This window comes from Podarcis melisellensis (assembly GCF_964234715.1).
Source record: "Podarcis melisellensis genome assembly, chromosome: Z".
Lineage (NCBI taxonomy): Eukaryota > Metazoa > Chordata > Lepidosauria > Squamata > Lacertidae > Podarcis > Podarcis melisellensis.
Window position 1 is genome coordinate 2855721 of NC_138547.1, and position 19636 is coordinate 2875356.

General features: G+C 42.2%; 1 protein-coding gene and 1 pseudogene across 7 annotated transcripts in view; one reads left to right on the forward strand and one right to left on the reverse strand.

The window, feature by feature from the left end:
- GLT6D1 (glycosyltransferase 6 domain containing 1) overlaps window positions 1-19636 on the forward strand; it is a 60655-nt gene that overhangs the window by 13081 nt on the left and 27938 nt on the right. For 5 of the 6 annotated variants that reach the window (XR_014164471.1, XM_081896597.1, XM_081896596.1 and 2 more), the window contains exons 2-3: window positions 14181-14270; window positions 15401-15487. Coding sequence is in view for 5 of the 6 variants with exons in the window: in XM_081896597.1 (XP_081752723.1) it covers window positions 15402-15487 (86 nt within the window). In the remaining variant the exon portion in view is untranslated. The remainder of the gene's footprint in view (window positions 1-14180; window positions 14271-15400; window positions 15488-19636) is intronic. The other variant, XM_081896599.1, reaches the window with a different exon arrangement.
- On the reverse strand, window positions 15522-17959 carry LOC309362216 (ubiquitin-conjugating enzyme E2 variant 2 pseudogene; annotated as a pseudogene). Its single transcript, XR_014173387.1, has 3 exons — window positions 17627-17959; window positions 16700-17046; window positions 15522-15535 (listed from the first exon to the last, which is right to left on the reverse strand). The product of XR_014173387.1 is annotated as a ubiquitin-conjugating enzyme E2 variant 2 pseudogene (transcript).

The following is a 19636-nucleotide window of genomic DNA, read 5'->3' on the forward strand; positions in this document are numbered from 1 at the left end:
CCAACCACTCTGGGCAGCTTCCAACATATATAAAAACATAATATAACATTAAACATTTTTTAAAAAACCAACTTCCCTATACAGGGTTACCTTCAGAGGGTTTGGGGGCCGGATAACTCCATACCCTCCAACATTTCTCCAATGAAAATAGTGTCATCCTAAGGGATAGCGGGACATTCTGGGATCAAATCAGACACTGGGACAGCTTCTCTAAATCAGGAGAGGACTTGTCTTCACAATATGTATAGCACCTAAGTAAGCATTTTATTTTTAAGGTAAGTTTTTTAAAAGGGCGGGGAAGAGGCAGGAAATCCAGGGCTTGTGTGCAAAAGTTTAAGGCTTAACAATACCCCTGTTTTGTGGGCCAGAGGCCAACACTATCTTAAGACTCACTTTCGCCCACATGAGCCTGACTCATCCTTAAAGCATCTCTCTCTAAGCTTTGAGACATTAACTCAGATCCTTGCCTCATTGCCCTGCGAGTGGGCAGAATGGACAGGGCCTAGATGGGAGACTGCCTAGGAACCACACACAGGCTGCCTTGGGTTTCATGACAGAAGCAAAGCAGGAAGCTACCCAAATAAGCCCATCAAAATGGAAAGATTAAGCAGAGCAGAATTTGCACAGCTGAGGAGCATCACAGAACTTTTCCTTGTAGTTTATCTAATGAGGAACGTGAGCTCATTTGAAGAGCCTGCTAGATCAGACCAGTGGCCCACTGTTCTCACAGTGTTCTCTGTTCTCACAGTGACCAACCTGGGGAAATCTGTAAGCTTTTCTCCTCCATGAATTTGACTAATCCTCTTTTAAAGCTGTCTAGGTTGATGACTCTTCCTGCCCGCCGAGTTCCACACCTTAACTATGAGCTGAATGTACTTTCTTTATTCAATATATTTATATACCACCTTTCTTCTAAGTCCTACAACATTCATTGTATACAGCATTGTTATAAAATATAAAGCAATAAAAACTAGTTTAAAAATTACATTTAAAACCAGCAATTAAACTCCACTTTGTCCTAGTGGTAAAACCCGTCTGCATCTTCGTTTCCAGATACCTGGCTGGATAGGGTGGTATTAGCCTGCCAGCAGAAACATAACAAGGAGGGAGCCAGTCTGGCTTCTCATGGGAGAGAATTTCACAGTCTGGGGGCAGCCACAGGAAAGGTTATTGCCAGCTGCCAGAGGGTGGTGGTGGGAGCAGCAGGAGTCTTTTTCCAACAGAAAGTTTTCGCAGGCATAATTTTTGCTGTTATCTCTCACTGCTGTGTTTTTGCTTTTAAAAAAAATAATTTTTATTAAGAATTTCAACATAACAAATTATCAAAACATATCATCTTCATTTCCCTTCCCCCATTTTTCCCTCCCCCCTCCCCATGAAAAACCCTTCCCCCCCCCGCCGACCTCCCTCAGCTCCTCTCTCTGATTTTTCAACACATGTTATTCTCTGCATATTGTAAAATTATAAAAACCCTTAAATTATCTGCAGATTATGTTAACAATCAATAAATTTGTGTATGTTTACTCAAAACCTGCCAAGGAGTCCAATTCCTTTTGTCTTGTTTTTTTTAAGTATTTTGTAGAAAGTTCCCATTCTTCTTTAAAGTCACAGTTGCCCATTGTCTCGCAGCTTGTATGTCAATTTCGCCAGTTCCGCATAATCCATCAATTTTTCTTGCCACGGTTCTTTTGTCGGGACTCTCACTGTTGTTTTTATTCCGTGTTAACTTTGAGGTTCTGCTTCTGTATTATGGTGTATGTGTGTGTCATCCCCCTGCCCCCCGTCTTTTATTATTACATTTATATCTCATCTCTAGGGGGGATGCACACTTCTCCCCCTCTCCAGTTTACCCTCACAGCAACCCTGCAAGGTAGCTTAGTCTGAGATATTGTAACCGGCCCAAGGTCATTGTAACCTTGGAGAACTCCAGTTATTGGGTGGTACAGAAGTAGGGTGAGGTAGTGATAGTTATTTATAAAAAAATATTAATATACAACTACTCATAAAATTAGGGACGCGGGTGGCGCTGTGGGTTAAACCACAGAGCCTAGGACTTGCCGATCAGAAGGTCGGTGGTTCGAATCCCCGCGTGGGGGTGAGCTCCCGTTCCTCGGTCCCTGCTCCTGCCAACCTAGCAGTTCGAAAGCACGTCCAAGTGCAAGTAGATAAGTAGGTACCACTCCGGCGGGAAGGTTAACGGCATTTCCGTGCGCTGCTCTGGTTCGCCAGAAGCGGCTTAGTCATGCTGGTCACATGACCTGGAAGCTGTAAGCCGGCTCCCTTGGCCAATAAAGCGAGGTGAGCGCCACAAACCCAGAGCCAGTCACGATTGGACCTAATGGTCAGGGGTCCCTTTACCTTTACTCATAATTTTTTTAAAAAAAAATCAGTAGAATATGAAACTCTTTATCTCAGCACTGTGGTATCGAGCCCCACATTAGGTAAAAGATTCCTGCATTGCAGAGGGTTAGACTAGATAATTCTCAAGTTTTTCAGCTGCCATTTAAAAAGTTGATGCAGAAGGTGCCTGTTGAATCTCTAATGGCAGAGCTTTCCACAGGACTTATGTTTGTCAAATGAGCCTCACAGACTTGGGGGATGACCAGCGATGCTCCTGCAGATGATCTCAGCGATTGAGCTGGGATCTAAGGGCCCAGGCATTCCCTGAAACAATAACATTAATAGTCTTACCATTGGCCTGCCTGAATGTTGGGAAGTGTTGCGGTGGAGGCGAGGAATAATTTGCATCTTAACTTGCTAGAGATGGGGGAGAAATGAGAGCCAGTGTGCAGCTCAGCTGCAGTGTGTAGGTGTTTCACACAGATGTTCCCCAGGGGAAAGTATAACTTCTGATTTGCTAGTAAAAGTAGATCACTGTGTCACGAAATGATGCATGTCAAAAAACAAAGCTAATTTTTTCTTATACGTGAAGTCTGCAGCAAGAATCCTGGTGGCTAAGTACTGGAAAGGGAATCAGTTACCCACTAGGGGAGAGTGGTTATGTAAGCTTTCAGAATATTTAGAATTAGCCAAATTGACAGATATAATAAGACAAAAACCAAAAAGTGAAGTGAAAAAGGAACGGGAGTGTCTAAATGAATACCTTAAAAGCCAAGGTTCGAGGGCAGAAATCTGGCTGAGTCTGGAATAACCTTGTGAAGTGAAAGGATAAGAAAGAAGGATTTATATCTAGATGCTAGGATAGAGATGATCAGGAAAACAGGAGGACACAATGAGAGGTAAAGGAGGTGCTGTGGGATTGGTGGAAGTCAATGTTTGTTTTTCTTTTTAGTGTTTATATTGTAAGATGTGGATTTTTTTTGAATGTTGGTTTTTGTGCTTTGTGTATTGTTGTTTTTTGATATTTTTCGGGTTGTTGTGTGGAAAATACTAATAAATTTTATAATAAATCATGTCAAAAAAGTGTGTCACCAACAGGAAAAGTTTGGTAAACTCTAGGTTAGAGTGTTGGAATAGGGCATGGGAGACCAGGATTTGAATCCCCCACTCAGTCTTGAAGCTCACTTCAACCTATGGGTCTGGCCTCAGGAGCCAGTCACAGTCCCTCAGCCTAGCTTACCTCACAGGGTTGTTGTGAGGATAAAATGGGATGGAAGAGAACCATGCAGTGGTGCCCCGCAAGACGAATGCCTCGCAAAACGGAAAACGCGCAAGACGAAAGGGTTTTTCGGTTTTTGCGTCGCTTCGCTAGACGAATTTCCCTATGGGCTTGCTTCGCAAGACGAAACTTCTTGCGAGTTCTTGCGAGTTTTTTTCCTTTTTCTTAAAGCCGCTAAGCCGTTAATAGCCGCTAAGCCGCTAATAGCCGCTAAGCCGCTAATAGCCGTGCTTCGCAAGACGAAAAAACCGCAATACGAAGAGATTCGCGGAACGGATTTATTTCGTCTTGCGAGGCACCACTGTATATGCTACCTGGAGGGAAAGGTGGTATATATACTAAGTAACTAAATTCAGTAGCTTTTGCGTTGAAAGTTCAGCCTACCAAATTCACGCTTCCTGAAAGAACACATGAACTGAAATATTGTACTCCTTTGACACTCACTCTCCTCCAGCTTTTATGGTGCGACCAAGTAAGTGTGTTAATAAGTAAGGAGGAAATGAGCATTAAAATATGCAAATTAGTCAAAATGCATGATATTAGAAAAAAATTGCTTGCAAAAATGTGTCTGTTAGTCAAAGTGCATGCAAAATTGTCTATGTTTTAAATGGCATAGAGTTTAGTTTCTGGCATATGTTACAATCTTATGTATGCTATATGTTTGTAACATATATTGTAAACCACTCAAGAGTTTGTTTTGTTGGAAACTGCTTTTGAATTGCCGAAATAAATAGATAAACAAATATTATGAGCAATGTGTGCCAAAATGCTGAGAAATTTTCATGAGGACAAAACAAAACAAAACAACCAGAAACTGATAGAGAACTGAATTTAAAATTGGGGGGAAAATGCAGGGCCTGAACCTCCGGGGGTTCCTGCACCCTCGGACCCCCAAAAATCTGACAATAAGGTACCCCCACAGCAAGAATAACCAGATATATTCAGGATGTCTCTGCAACTTTTGAGCTGGAACATAAATGGCTGTAACATTCCAGGAAAAAGGAGAAAAATCTTTCACATTTTAAAAAAGGAACATTTGGACATTATTTGTTTACAGGAAACACATGTGACCAGGCTCCACAGAAAAGTGTTAATAAATAAAAGACTTGGTCAGGAATTTATATCTTCGGATACAGTTAAAAAGAGAGGTGTGGTAATTTATGCAAAAGAGAGCCTTTCACCTAAATTTCTGTTTAAAGATGAGCATGGAAGAATTTTGGCGATAGAAATACAACATCAAGGGGAAAAAATACTAATATTAGGAATTTATGCTCCAAATGAAGGAAAATCGGAATTCTATAAGAAGTTGCATGAGACCATGCTGGACTATCTGGACTACAACAACATCATTATGATGGGAGATATGAATGGAGTTGTATCAACCAATATGGATAAGTCACAGAGCCAAAAAATTTCTAAAGATGGGAGACTACCAAAGACCTTCTTTGAAATGACAGACAATATGGACTGGATTGACATTTGGAGAGTGAGAAACCCCTTGGGAAGGGAAGGAACATTTTTCTCTGAAGCCCAACTGACTTGGACAAGAATCGACCAGATATGGATAACTAGAGGTCTGGCACCTAAGATCAGAAAGGTGGAAATCTGCCCAAAGACATGCTCCGACCATAACGCACTGAGAATGGACATGACATTGATTCCAACCGGTTCCTTCAGATGGAAGATGAATGATGGCCTGTTTAGAGATCAGGAGATCACTAAGAAGGCCCAAAAAGCCCTAAAGGATTATTTTGAGATCAATATGAACACCACAGTGGAAAAAAGAACTATCTGGGACGCAAGTAAGGCCGTGATGAGGGGGTTCCTGATACAACAGAACACAGTAAAGAAAAGGAAACAAAACGAAAGGAAAGATAAAATTTTGGAAAAAATCAAGGAGTTGGAGAAGAAGTTAAGACTTAATCCGAAGTCCCAGCCGATTCTGAGAGAAATCAAACTTTACCAAGCACAATATTGTAAACTGATAAATCAGGAAATAGAATGGAAAATCAAATTAATGAAACAAAAAACTTTTGAGTCGGCTAATAAATGTGGAAAACTGCTAGCTTGGCAGTTGAAGAGGAGACAAAAGTTAAACACAGTGACAAACTTAGAGATTGAAGGAAGATGTATCCAGAACCCCGGAGAGATTAGAAAGTGTTTCCAGAGATATTTCAAAAAATTATACACTCAAGGGCCACAAGATGAAGCAGCGATTAAACAATTTCTAAAGACAAATGGACTGGCAAAGTTGTCAGAAGAAAATAGATCAATTCTGAATGGCAAAATAACACGACAAGAGATTGAGCAGGCCATCCAAAATATGAAACAGGGCAAATCACCAGGACCAGATGGGCTGACCTCCAAGTACTATAAGACATTGAAAGACTATTTGATACAACCACTGATGGAGGTCAGCAATGAAATTTTAGAGGGGAAGAAGGCGCCAGAATCGTGGAAAGAAGCTTTCATCACATTGATACCAAAATCGGAAACTGAAAAGACACAGCTTAAGAACTACCGTCCCATCTCCCTTTTAAATGTGGATTACAAAATATTCGCAGACGTTTTGGCAAGTAGATTCAAGAGGGTTTTAAACAAAGTAATCCATAAAGACCAGGCAGGCTTTCTCCCAGGTAGACATATGTCTGCCAATACAAGGAACATTATAGATATATTGGAGCTTTTACAAACAGACATAAATACTAAAGCTGTTTTAATTTTTATAGATGCGGAGAAGGCCTTTGATAACATATCCTGGAAGTTTATGAAAGGGAATCTAAAAGAAATGGGAGTGGGCCGGGGGTTTGAGAATGGGATTGATGCAATATATTCAGAACAAAAGGCTAAACTGATAGTTAACAATGTGGTTACAGAAGAGTTTAAAATTGAAAAAGGAACACGACAAGGCTGTCCGATTTCCCCGTTACTATTTATCTCGGTCCTGGAGGTGCTCTTGAACACGATTAGAGGGGACAGGTTGGTGGAAGGGATACAGGTCGGAGCGAAACAATACAAACTTAAAGCGTTTGCAGATGACTTAGTTCTGACATTACAGGAGCCAGAATCTAGTACGAAAAGAGTACTACAACTAATCCAGGATTTTGGTCGGGTGGCGGGATTTAAACTAAATAAGCAAAAAACCAAGGTGTTGGGAAAAAACTTGACAGATATTGAGTCGGAACGGTTTCAGAGAGAGACAGAGTTAACTGTGGTTAAGAAAGTTAAATACCTAGGGGTAAACATAACAGCAAAGAATTTGAGTCTGTTTAAAGATAATTATGAAAAATGTTGGTCTGAAATTAAGAGAGACTTGGATAGCTGGTCAAAATTGAAACTTTCATTGTTAGGTCGAATAGCTGCTATTAAGATGAATGTATTGCCAAAAATGTTATTTTTGTTTCAGACATTGCAGATTGTAGATAAAACGGAGTGCTTCCGGAAGTGGCAGAAAGATATCTCCAAATTTGTCTGGCAGGGCAAAAAGCCCAGAATTAAGTTTAAGATATTAACGGACGCAAAAGAAAGAGGGGGCTTTGCCCTGCCAGACTTAAAGTTGTACTATGAAGCCGCAGCTTTCTGTTGGCTAAAAGACTGGCTACTTCTGGAGGACACGGATGTGCTGGATTTGGAAGGTTTTAACAATGCATTTGGATGGCATGCATATTTATGGTATGACAAGGTTAAGATCAACAAGGTCTTTAAGAACCATATTGTCAGAAAAGCAATATTTAATGTCTGGACAAGATACAAAGACTTATTAGAAAACAAAACACCGAGGTGGCTGTCACCTTTGGAGGCCAAGGCCCGAAAAAGACCCAATATGGAGGCCAATTGGCCAAAATATTGGGAAATACTAGAAAGGGATGGAGACAATTGGAAACTGCAGAGTTTAGAGAAAATGAAAGATAAAGTGCGAGACTGGTTACACTATGCTCAGATTAAAGAAGTGTTTAAGATTGATAAAAAGTTAGGATTCCAGGTGGAGAAATCGAAACTGGAGACAGAACTGCTAGAACCTAAGACTAAGGTACTTTCAAAAATGTATAACTTGCTGCTGAAATGGAACACACAAGACGAATTGGTTAAATCGGCTATGATAAAGTGGGCCCAGGATATTGGGCACAACATTATGTTTGAGGACTGGGAAAGGTTATGGACTATCGGGCTGAACTTCACAGCATGTAATGCTCTGAAGGAAAATGTAATGAAAATGATATATAGATGGTACATGACCCCAGTGAAATTGGCTAAAATATACCATTCGTCTGATAACAAATGTTGGAAATGTAAGGAAAATGAAGGAACATTCTTTCACCTCTGGTGGACCTGCCCTAAAGTGAAGGCCTTTTGGGAAATGATATATAATGAGTTAAAAAAGGTATTTAAGTATACCTTCACCAAGAAACCAGAGGCCTTCCTTCTGGGCATGGTCGGCCAGAACGTGTTAAAGAAGGATAGAACATTTTTTATGTACGCTACAACGGCGGCAAGGATACTTATTGCTAAGAGCTGGAAAACCCAAGATCTACCAACACTGGAAGAATGGCAGATGCAGCTGATGGACTATATGCAACTGGCTGAGATGACTGGCAGAATTCGCGACCTGGGAGAGGAGAGGGTTGAAGAAGACTGGAAGAAATTTAAGATTTATTTACAAAAGTACTGTAATTTGGTTGAATCCTAACAAGGAAGCCAGAGCAGAAATAACTGTCTACCATTAAATTATAATTTTTTATTTGAGTCCAACCTAAATATTGCACTTAAGAGTATAAACAAGATGATAATTTGCTTGGAAAATTCGTTTTTAATGATGAGAGTGGAAGCGGGAGACGTGAGGGAGTCCGCAATAGAATGAAAAGATGTTATGAAACCTATTTTATTTGTTAAATATGTATCTGTAAAAAATCTTAATAAAAATTTTTATAAAAAAAAAAAAAATAAAATTGGGGGGAAAATGAGAAATGGAGAGAAATTAACATGGTGTAGGGATGTGTACATCTGGATCTCTTCCAACTCCACATTTCTATGATCCTGTGATTGTGTGACTGGCCCAAGGTCCTAGTCCAACATGCTAACCATAGCACAACACCTGCTCTCTTTGCACCTGGCAGAATCCTAAGGGAAGGGTCATAGCTCAGTGCTGGAACATCTGCCGTGCATGTGGAAGGTTCCAATTTATATCACTGGCAGCTCCAGCTAGGACTGGGAGACTTCTGACTGAAACCCTGGGAGTGCCGATACTGCAAATCAGTGTAGACAGTACTGAGCAAGGTAAACCAATGTTCTGAGTCAGCATAAAGGCAGCCTGATATGTTCCTGTATTCCTAATCAAATTTAATTCTCCCCAGCATGTGGCTTTCAAGTCCAGCATGAAAAATTAAAAGAAGGACTAAAATAAATAAATAAATAAATAAATAAATAAATAAATAAATAAATAAATAAATATCGCACTATTTTGTGGCATCTTAGTTGATTCTATTAGAAGGTACTTTGGGTTTCTTTTCCCTCGGGTGCTTGGAAGAGGTTAAATTGGCAAAGCCAGTCAGTTCCACTTTGACTGGGGTTGCTCTTCTCTCATTGCCAAAATTCGAACAAGCTTTGGTTTTTAATAGTGACAATTGGCTTAGCATTGTGTGGAAGTTGATATTACCTGGTCTGGAAATTCTCACTGGGCTGACATTTAGGGGGTTGTTTTCACGGCGTTATGGCCATTGCTGTCTATATGCATGCGGATTTTCTTATAAGACTCAAAGCAGTTTGCAAACAAGGGCATGATGTGAGAGCCATTAAAGCAATGGTTCCCAATTAGCTAAGTGTCATGGACCTCATGTTTTTCAAAAGCCAAGCCATGGACCCTAATTTTGAAAATGTCAATATCTCTTTGGTGGTTTTTGTTATGTGAATTGCGCCTCCGGTCTGTCCCAGTGCAAAGCTGGGCTGTGCATCTTCCAGGTTGCACTCCCTCATGTCCTATAGGACCTGTCCAAGAGCACAGTGCTCCAAAACTTGTATTTTGGAGCACTGTGATCTTGCTCATGTTGGGGGCACCATGCTCTCATGGCCCCCTAAAATGGGATGTCCTGGACTGTTGATGTACCATGGACCCCCTGTGTGGGTTACGTGGACCTCTTGGGTCCACCATTTAGGAAACACTACATTAGAGGGTGGAAATCAAAGGTGTAGGTCCTTGATGTCTCAGATAATTGGCGATTTGGATACAGAAATGCTGTGCTTGCTTTGGTTTTCTTTTCATATTTGGTGGCATTATCCAAATTTCTACAAAAGCAAAAAATAGTGAAATTTAATGCTGGGTTGTCAGCTTTTCAGCCAACCACCATTCTGCTCTCTAAAAGTAAGTTGCCCTTCATACATATGGAAGACGTCAGTGTTGTGAAGAACTTCATTTGCATAATTTCTACAGATCAAGCTGCTGTTAAAGGCAAAAAAGCAAGCTAAGGATTTCTCCCCTCTCATCTGTTGGCAACTTTCACTGGATATAAACAAGTGAACATGCAAATCAAATTAAATATTTATTGGATTTATGGTCAAAAGCTAAAGAGTGGGAAAATGAGGCACAAATGTTTACAATGTGGTAAAATAAAATAAATAAAAGTAGCATAAAATAAACTAAGATAAACAGCAACATGATAAAAGTTACGGTCATGTCACAAACACCGAAGGGGGAAATGATTAAAGGTCAGAGAGGTCAGTTCCTGGGGAGTTTTGCTTGCTACAGCACAGAATTTGGCCACTCTGAAAGCAATAGATGCATTTTGATCTGAAATGAGTAAAATCTTAGAATTGTAGAGATGGAAGGGACCACGAAGGTCTGATCTAAGAGTCTCATGCTCTACAGACTGTTCTACTCTAGCAGTCTGATTGTCCTGGCAGATTTAATAAGAGGGGTTTGATAAAGATTTTGAATAGATCTTGGCAAGAGGACATGCACTGCCAATTTGACCTCTCCAGAGTGCCAGGGGCACCTGCATTCATGGCAAGGGATTTATGTCTTTCCTCCAGAACTGCTGAGGAAAGGATATTTAGGCATGTAAAGGCCTAATTGTATATCAATTCCCCAAAAGACTTTGTTATCTTACATGACCACCACATATGATAAAAGGTACCCTCCTTTTTTTTACACTTCCAAAAATTTTGCAGCTTGTTCTATACATTTTGTATAACTTAGTAGGAGTCAGATCATTTTAATAGAATTTTCTTTCAGCGTACAACACACTGTGAATTTCAGTTCTGTTCTCCTTAGCCTCTCCCAATCTGCCATTTGTATGTTATGTCCTAAGTCCTTTGTCCAGTTTATCATAGTCGATTTAACCTGTTCATCCTTTGTACACCATTCTAGGAGCAAGATATATTTTTTTGGACAGAGTTTTGATATTATTTTCTAGGAGTTATTTTTGGAATCTTGATATCTCATAACTAAAACCTCTCTTTTTATCTATCTTGAAGATATCATTCAACTGAAAATACTGTGACCAATCTGTTACTAGTTCCTTTATCTCTTCAAAATCTTTTAATTTTAACTGATTTTCCAGTTTGGTTAGCAGCTCTCTATAAGTCGGCCAATTACTACTTATATTCACTTTTCTCAAAGATATTCCTTCCAAAGGGGAAAGCCACAAGGGTGTTTTTTGCTCAAATAAATTTTTATACTTTCCCCATACCCTAAAGATTGATTTTCTTATTATATGGTTCTGAAATGCTTTATAGACCTTTGTTTTTTCATACCATAGGAATGCATGCCATCCAAATCTATTATCATAACCTTCTAAATCTAGAATGTCTGCACTTTCCAGCATAATCCAGTCCCGGATCCAGCAGATACAGGATGCTTCATAATAAAGTTTCAAATCCTGCAAGGCAAAACCAACTCTCTCTTTTGCATCTGTTAATAATTTATATTTTATCCTTGGTTTCTTCCCCTGCCAGATAAACCTAGATATGTCTTTTTGCCATTGCTCAAAGCATCCGGCACTGCCTATTACCGGGGCTGATTGAAATAAAAATAACATTCTTGGCAGTACATTCATTTTTATCACTGATATTCTAATCCACACAACAACCCTGTGAAGTAGGTTAGGCTGAGAGGCAGTGCCGGCCCCCCAAGGTCACATGCAGTGAGTGTCATGGCCAAGTGGGGATTTGAACCCTGGTCTCTCAGGTCCTCTAAGTGATATTTCACACTGTGATAACTGATTTATTTTGGGGGCTCTCCGACCCATGCACAGAAGGTAACACACTTTTCCAATCCACATATAGTGTACTGATCTCAGACAATTCTTTTGGCGCCCTGAATAGGGTGGGAGGGGACAGAAAAATTGTGGAATATGTGTGTTTGATTGGTCTTTGTCCTTAGATTTGCATTCTAAAAGAAGCAGCATGAAAGAGGAGGGAAGGAAAGCAAACTCAGGCTCCAGTTTCTTAAGGTTACAGAGTTCTTATAGCGACCAGTTGGGATAAATACCGTATTTTTCGCTCTATAGGACACACTGGACCATAGGAGGGAGAGAACAGAGGGGAAAAATTCTCCCCCTCTCTGCTCAGCGCCCCTTCAGCGAAGCGGCAGGAGAAACGGAGCCCCTTCCATTTCTCCTCCCGCTTCGCTGAAGGGGTGCTGCGCAGAGAGGGAAAACTGTGCAGCGCCTCTCCAGCGAAGCGAAGCCTGGAGAGCAAGAGGGATCAGTGTGCACCGAACCCTCTCGCTCTCCAGGCTTCAGGCGGCAATCCACAAGCCTTTGGAACACAGCGGGAACTCCTGCTGTGCTCCGAAGGCTTGTGGATAGCTGCCTGAAGCCCCCGGAGCGCAGCGGGAGTTCCCTGCACTCCAGAGGTTTCAGCGAAAGCAACGCGAAGCCTCCAGAGCACGGGGGGGCTTCGCGTTGCTATCGCTGAAGCCAAGGAGCCTGCATTCACTCCATAGGATGCACACACATTTCCCCTTCATTTTTGGAGGGGGGAAAGTGCATCCTATAGAGCGAAAAATACAGTAGAGACCATTCAGTGAGGTGGGTGGAGGAGTTAGAGGGAACTGGTGTCTCAGTTAGTAGAATGTTCCTGCTTTGGGGGGGGGGGAGTTGTACTCTGGACTACAGCAGGGTGGGGGGAAGGTTGAAGTGCCCCTATACACCTGGTACAACCCCATACCTGTGGGGATTTGAACCCCCGTTGATGCTGCTTGTAGTGCAGACACAGTCTCTGATTGCTTGGAAAGAACCCTGGCGACCAGTTCCAGTCAGGCTGGCAGACAGCAGTCCTGAACACTCTTCAGAAACTGGATTTTGCCCCTCAAGACCTTCTAGGTTTGGGCTTGGGCCAAGCAAAAGCAATGGTTAGGCAAAGAATTATAGACACCAAGAGACAACAGGACTGCTTAAGGTGCCCCAACTACAAAATTGTAGAAGTTGAGAGAGAGATATAGCTGCACCAGCAGCATATCTCTTTTTTCTTGTATTCAAAAATGCAAGAAGGGCTTTTACACTTGCCAGAAGCTCAGCTCTGTCCTCACCTGTCTTGGAAGGATCCTTTTAAAAAGTCCCATATGACCAGAGAATTTGTGCCTGTCCATTGGAGAACATAGGAAGCCCTGAACACATTTTTTTAGATGTCCCTTTTGAGGCACGTAGAGAAACCATTGACCCCCTGCTGGTGAGGATTGCTGACCTCCCAGTAAAGCAAAAATTCGATCTCCTCCTGTTAGGCAAAGACCACAAAACGACCCGAATTGTTGCCAGATTCTGCGCACAGATCTGTAGGCGCAGACTATCCCCCAATTCAATCTTGTTTGTTAAGAAAATTCCCAAACTCAGATCCACGGGCGACTCTGGGTCATTTTTCTAAGGTAGTCTATCTTAAAGTTTTTATGTGATTATATGTCTATCATGTGGGACGCAGGTGGCGCTGTGGGTAAAACCTCAGCGCCTAGGACTTGCCGATCGCATGGTCGGCGGTTCGAATCCCCACGGCGGGGTGAGCTCCCCTCATTCGGTCCCAGCTCCTGCCCACCTAGCAGTTCGAAAGCACCCTTAAGTGCAAGTAAATAAATAGGTAGCGCTTATAGCGGGAAGGTAAACGGCGTTTCCGTGTGCTGCTCTGATGCCGGTTCGCCAGAGCAACTTTGTCATGCTGGCCACATGACCCGGAAGTGTCTGCGGACAGCGCTGGCCCCCGGCCTCTAGAGTGAGATGAGCGCACAACCCTAGAGTCTGTCAAGACTGGCCCATATGGGCAGGGGTACCTTTACCTTTTACCTTATGTCTATCACACTTTTAAACTTAAAATCCGTTGTTCTATATTGTTTTAAATGTTTGTTTTGCTATTGGGATTGTAGTCCCATTTGTGTTTCTCAAGCTGGTCTCTGACCGTAATAAATTTTATGTATGTATGTAAACCCTGGCAAGGAGGGGACTTAGGCAGCAGGCTGGCACTATGGGGAGCTGGACCCAACAACATCTGTACGGGCCGGACCTTTGGTCCATGGGGCTTCCCTTGAAGTGAGAACCTAGAAGAGGTTTTGTAACAACTCTGTTTTATTCCTTCTTTTTAGAACCAGAAGCTAAGCATTGCTACTTGCACCTAAAGACCACAAGATTGATGCTGACCTCTCAGGTGATAAAATCCACACAACAAAACCAAAGTAAGTGCCTGCCCCAAATCCTCATGTTTAGATCTGCATTTGCTGCTGATTTGCTACTGGGCCAGATTCAATGAAGCCCTTAAAAACCTTTGGGACCAGTTTACGTGCAAGATGGTCTTACCCTATATACTCCCACTTGACTGCCTTGATCTATGTAGCTGACACTGTTAACAGTGGCTACAGAATACCATTCTGCGTTTGTAAGGATCTGATCTTTTAGCATGGCAGGACATACCCTTTGGAACTCCCTTCAGAATGACATCAGGCAGTTGTCTTCACTGTACTCCTTTTCAGTGCCTGCTCAAAAGTGCTTTTTGTTTAGACAAGTCTACCCAGATATGTAGACTGCTGGCGTGTTTAAATCAATTTTTGGCCCATTTTAATTATTTTTCCAATCTTTCAGTAACTGTTTTCCCTGAAATTTCTATTTCCTTCATTTTGTAGAATGCAGAGCTGGATATAGTTCTACAAAAAAATGGTTTGCCCAGTGACAAACTTTTTTTAAAAGACTGCACAACATTTTGCATGCTCCTAGGGAATAAACTGCAGTTTGAAATCAGTGGGGATTTATTCTGCAAGCATGCAGAGGTCTGCACTGTGAGTCAGAGGGGAGGGTGCTTAAAGGCTTAGGTCACCTTGACAGTCACACCTTTCTCTTCCTGGGAAACTCTGCCTGAGATGGGTTTGCATTTGAAGCTGAAGCTACCATATTCACACTTCCTGAAGCATGACTAAACCTGAAACAGAGCATCTCAAATCTGTACTCATGCAAATTTTGTGGCGCAGTTCTCCAACCAGAAAATGTTCACAAAAATGCATGTGCTAAGGTAGAGCTTGTATTAAAATACATATATGTTGCTGCAGAAATGTGGAGAACTGAATTTAAGACTGGAAAAATGGGAAAAAACTAGATAACTGAAATTGGCAGAACTTTCTATCCCTACTCACAGAATAGCCTCCGTGTGAGTGCTGTGACCCTTCCAGGGTTTCTGTCTGGCAATGATATCCAACTCGGGGGTGGGGTGGCATGAGGGTGGGTCACATTTCAGGCCACAAACATTTCCAGGCTCTCCCTGAACTCTGCTCAGCGAAGATATTCGCAAACATCTCCTCTTTTTCTTTCTGATAAGGATGACACTCTCCAGAGGGAAGACAGCTCTGCTATCGATTTCCTTCTTGGCAATATTATCATTGGCAATTTTTGCTTACCTGGACAGGTAAGTAGGAAAAGGGATCCTGGCATCCTGGAAATCAGTTAGAATGTACTGTTCTTACAAGAAGCAAGTGTTTAGGACAGGGGTCAGCAAACTTTTGGGCAGGGGCTGGTCCACTGTCCCTCAGACCTTGTTGAGGGGCCGGACTATATTTTGAAGGGAAAAAATGAACGAATTCCTATACCCCACAAACAGCCCAGAGATGCATTTTAAATAAAAGCACACATTCTACTCATGTAAAAACACCAGGCAGGCCCCACAAATAACCCAGAAATACATTTTAAATAAAAGGACACATTCTATTCATGTAAAAACACACTGATTCCCAGACCATCCATGGGCCGGATTGAGAAGGCAATTGGACCAGATCCAGCCCCCGGGCCTTAGTTTGCCTGCCCATGGTTTAGGATCAAAGACACCCAACATCTTGTTTCTCATTATAGATGGAGAAGAATTAGGCTTGGTCAGCTTTTAACAATTTTATCTGCAGCTCTTTGACTAAAGCAAGATGTATAAAGCATGCCATTTTTACTTTTACTTTTTTAGAAAAACTTTTCTGAAATATTATTCTGAAATATTATTCCTGACCTTGCCATGCTTTTGTCTAATAACAATAATAACAATAATTTTATTATTTATACCCCGCCCATCTGGCTGGGTTTTCCCAGCCACTCTGGGTGGCTTACAACATATCTAAAAACATAACAAAAAATCATCAGTCCTTAAAACTTCCCTAAACAGGGCTGCTTTCATCAGAAAACACCAGAGCTCCAATTCTGGGCTACTTCAGGTCTATGCTTAAAATTATAGTGCCTTGGTAAAGAGGAAAAATAATTGTGCTGCCTTTTCTCTATTCTGATTGTGCCTGAAAACATATGGGTCTTGCATATTACATATATTCATTCTTTCAAGTATCCAGAGCAGAAAGTCTTGATGCATTGGTGGTTTGCATTGCGAATCAAGACATTAAACATATGTAGAAGTTGTTTAAGACAAGTTTGGGATTCAGCTAAAATTACCGTATTTTTTGCTCTATAAGACCACCAGACCACAAGACGCACCTAGTTTTTGGAGGAGGAAAACAAGAAAAAAAATCCCTCTTGCTGTTCTGGCTTCTGGGATAGCTGCGCAGCCTGCATTCACTTCATAAGACGCACACACATTTCCCCATACTTTTTGGGAGGGAAAAAGTGAGTCTTATAGAGCAAAAAATACGGTAATTGTTATAAATTTGTTCTTCTGGAGGTTGTAGAAGATTCATATATTTTTTTGGACATCATTAGATACCTTAGCTCTGGAAGCACAACTTTAATGCTACAAGAATTTTGCAATTTTGCTAACTCTGGTAGGCTTCGTGCACCATTGGAATTATTTATTCCATTCATATTAATTTTAGTTATGAATCTTAACTGTTGGAGGGTGCTTCTGGATATTTAGGTCCACACTCTGCTTTCAAGCTGTGTATTCTGTTTTCATAATTTGTCCTTGGTGGACCAATAAAAAGGTCTGTCCACCTTGTGAGTGTCATGTCTTCGTCATCTTCGAGGCCCCAGCTTACTGTGCTATATAATAATAATAATAATAATAATAATAATAATAATAATAATAATAATAATACATTTATTTATACCCCACCCTCCCCGGCCAAAACCGGACTCAGAGTGGCTAACATCAAATGTATAATACACTAACGTAAAATCAGGCAATCAATTAAAATACATCCTAAAATCAGATCAGGATCAGAATAAAATCCAATCAGATGGCAACCTGCAAATTTGGGATGGGGACCTTAAATGCCCACCATGCCTAACTCTCTATACTGATCTCATATGAGTGTGAGAAAAGTTGTGGGGCCACTTTCATACAAGTTCTTATGGGGGAAAGCAAAGTCAGACTGAACCCCGACCAAAGGCCTGGCAGAACAGCTCTGTCTTGCAGGCCCTGCAGAAAGATGTCAGATCCCGCAGGACCCTGGTCTCATGAGGCAGAGCGTTCCACCAAGTTGGGGCCACAGCCAAAAAGGCCCTGGCCCTGGTCGAGGCCAGTCAAATCTCCTTGAGGCCCAGGACCTCCAAGATGTTGTTATTTGCAGACCGTAAGGTCCTCTGTGGGGCATACCAGGAGAGGTGGTCCCTTAGGTACGAGGGTCCTAGTCCTTTCTGACCTTCTTCAAGCTCTTTCAACAAGTGAAAATTATGAGGGACTTTAACTGTGGATCCAGCTATCTTGTCCAAACCCCTCCCCCACCAGCCAGGTTGATCGGCAGTTCTTAAACAAACTGGCTTAACGTGCACCAAGGCATGGATCATTAATACAGTGGTACCTCGGGTTACATCCGCTTCAGGTTACATCCGCTTCAGGTTACAGACTCCGCTAACCCAGAAATATTACCTCAGGTTAAGAACTTTGCTTCAGGATGAGAACAGAAATTGTGCGGCGGTGGCACAGCGGCAGCGGGAGGCCCCATTAGCTAAAGTGGTGCTTCAGGTTAAGAACAGTTTCAGGTTAAGAATGGACCTCCGAAACGAATTAAGTACTTAACCCGAGGTACCAATCCCTTTCAATTTCACATTTCTCTGAATTTTGCAGTGCAGTTTTCAGCTCAAAAATAAAACAAAATACATTTAAATTGAATCAAATCTTAGAAATGTGTAAATTGAGATGAAATACATATTTAAATAAAACTTTTTTTTATAAAAACTCTTCAGATTATAATGCAGAAATGAGATGGAATGAATTTTACATGAATTTACATGTAAATTTGATGAGGATTGGACATAGACAGAGCTGTCCAGCCTGACTTTTCACAGGAAGTGTCAGTCTGACATGATGTATCTAAAGCACTTTGTCAAACCCATTCCCCCAAGTCCTATAGACATGGTTGACACTGCCATGCAGAGAGCAGCCTGCAACCACAAGTGCTGTTGTTTTATTTTGTTTTGAGCATTTCTACTCTGTTCTTCAGCTGAAAAGGCTCCCAGGATGGCTTTCATGCTATCAGTTAAAACAGTGGCTCTCACTCTCTCTGGGCGATAGTTTCAGAATTCAGTGCTTGCCACACTGTTTTTTACAGTGGTACCTCTGGATGTGAACAGGATCCGTTCCGGAGCCCCGTTTGCATCCAGAAGTTAACGCACCCCGTGTCTGTGCATGCGCGGGTTGCATTTTCCCGCTTCCGTGCATGCGCGTGACATCATTTTGACTATCTGCGCATGTGCGAGCGGCAAAACCCGGAAGTAACGCGCTCCGTTACTTCCGGGTCGCCGCAGCGCGCAACCCGGAAATACTTATCCTGAAGCTACTTCAACCCAAGGTATGACTGCATTGGTAAGAAATCCATTGGTAAGAAACAACTCCTAGCAGAACTCCTAGAACACGACTAATTTATAATATGGTAATGGGACATTCAAGGGACGTGGGTGGCGCTGTGGGTAAAAGCCTCAGCGCCTAGGGCTTGCCGATCGAAAGGTCGGTGGTTCGAATCCCCATGGCGGGGTGCGCTCCCGTTGCTCGGTCCCAGTGCCCGCCAACCTACCAGTTTGAAAGCACCCCCGGGTGCAAGTAGATAAATAGGGACCGCTTACTGGCGGGAAGGTAAACGGCGTTTCCGTGTGCTGCGCTGGCTCGCCAGAGCAGTGATGTCACGCTGGCCACGTGACCCGGAAGTGTTTTCGGACAGCGCTGGCCCCTGGCCTCTTAAGTGAGATGGGCGCACAACCCTAGAGTCTGGCAAGACTGGCCCATATGGGCAGGGGTACCTTTACCTTTAATGGGACATTCAGAAATTATAAATCAATGCAGCTACATAAGAAAATTCCCAGTAATACGGATTGTCCTTGAATCTTCCTGCCACACTTACCATCCTCTCCTGCCACACAGTGTGGCACATGACATGCCCTTTGAGAGTCACTGAATTAAAACAAAGCAGCCTCTTCCCTGAAGGCTTAAGAAACATGCCCTGCAAGGGGAAAGGGGCAGGGGAGGGGAGAGGAAAAAGTAAAATAGGTACCAGTTGTTAAACAATTTTACCTAGTGGAGGTGGGCTTTGAGCAAAGCTAATGGGATGAACCCTGTGGCTTCCCATCCTTCCTAGTGAGACAGTTTGATGGAATGGCTGCCCCCAGGTGACATTTGAAGGAGAGGAGGCCCAGG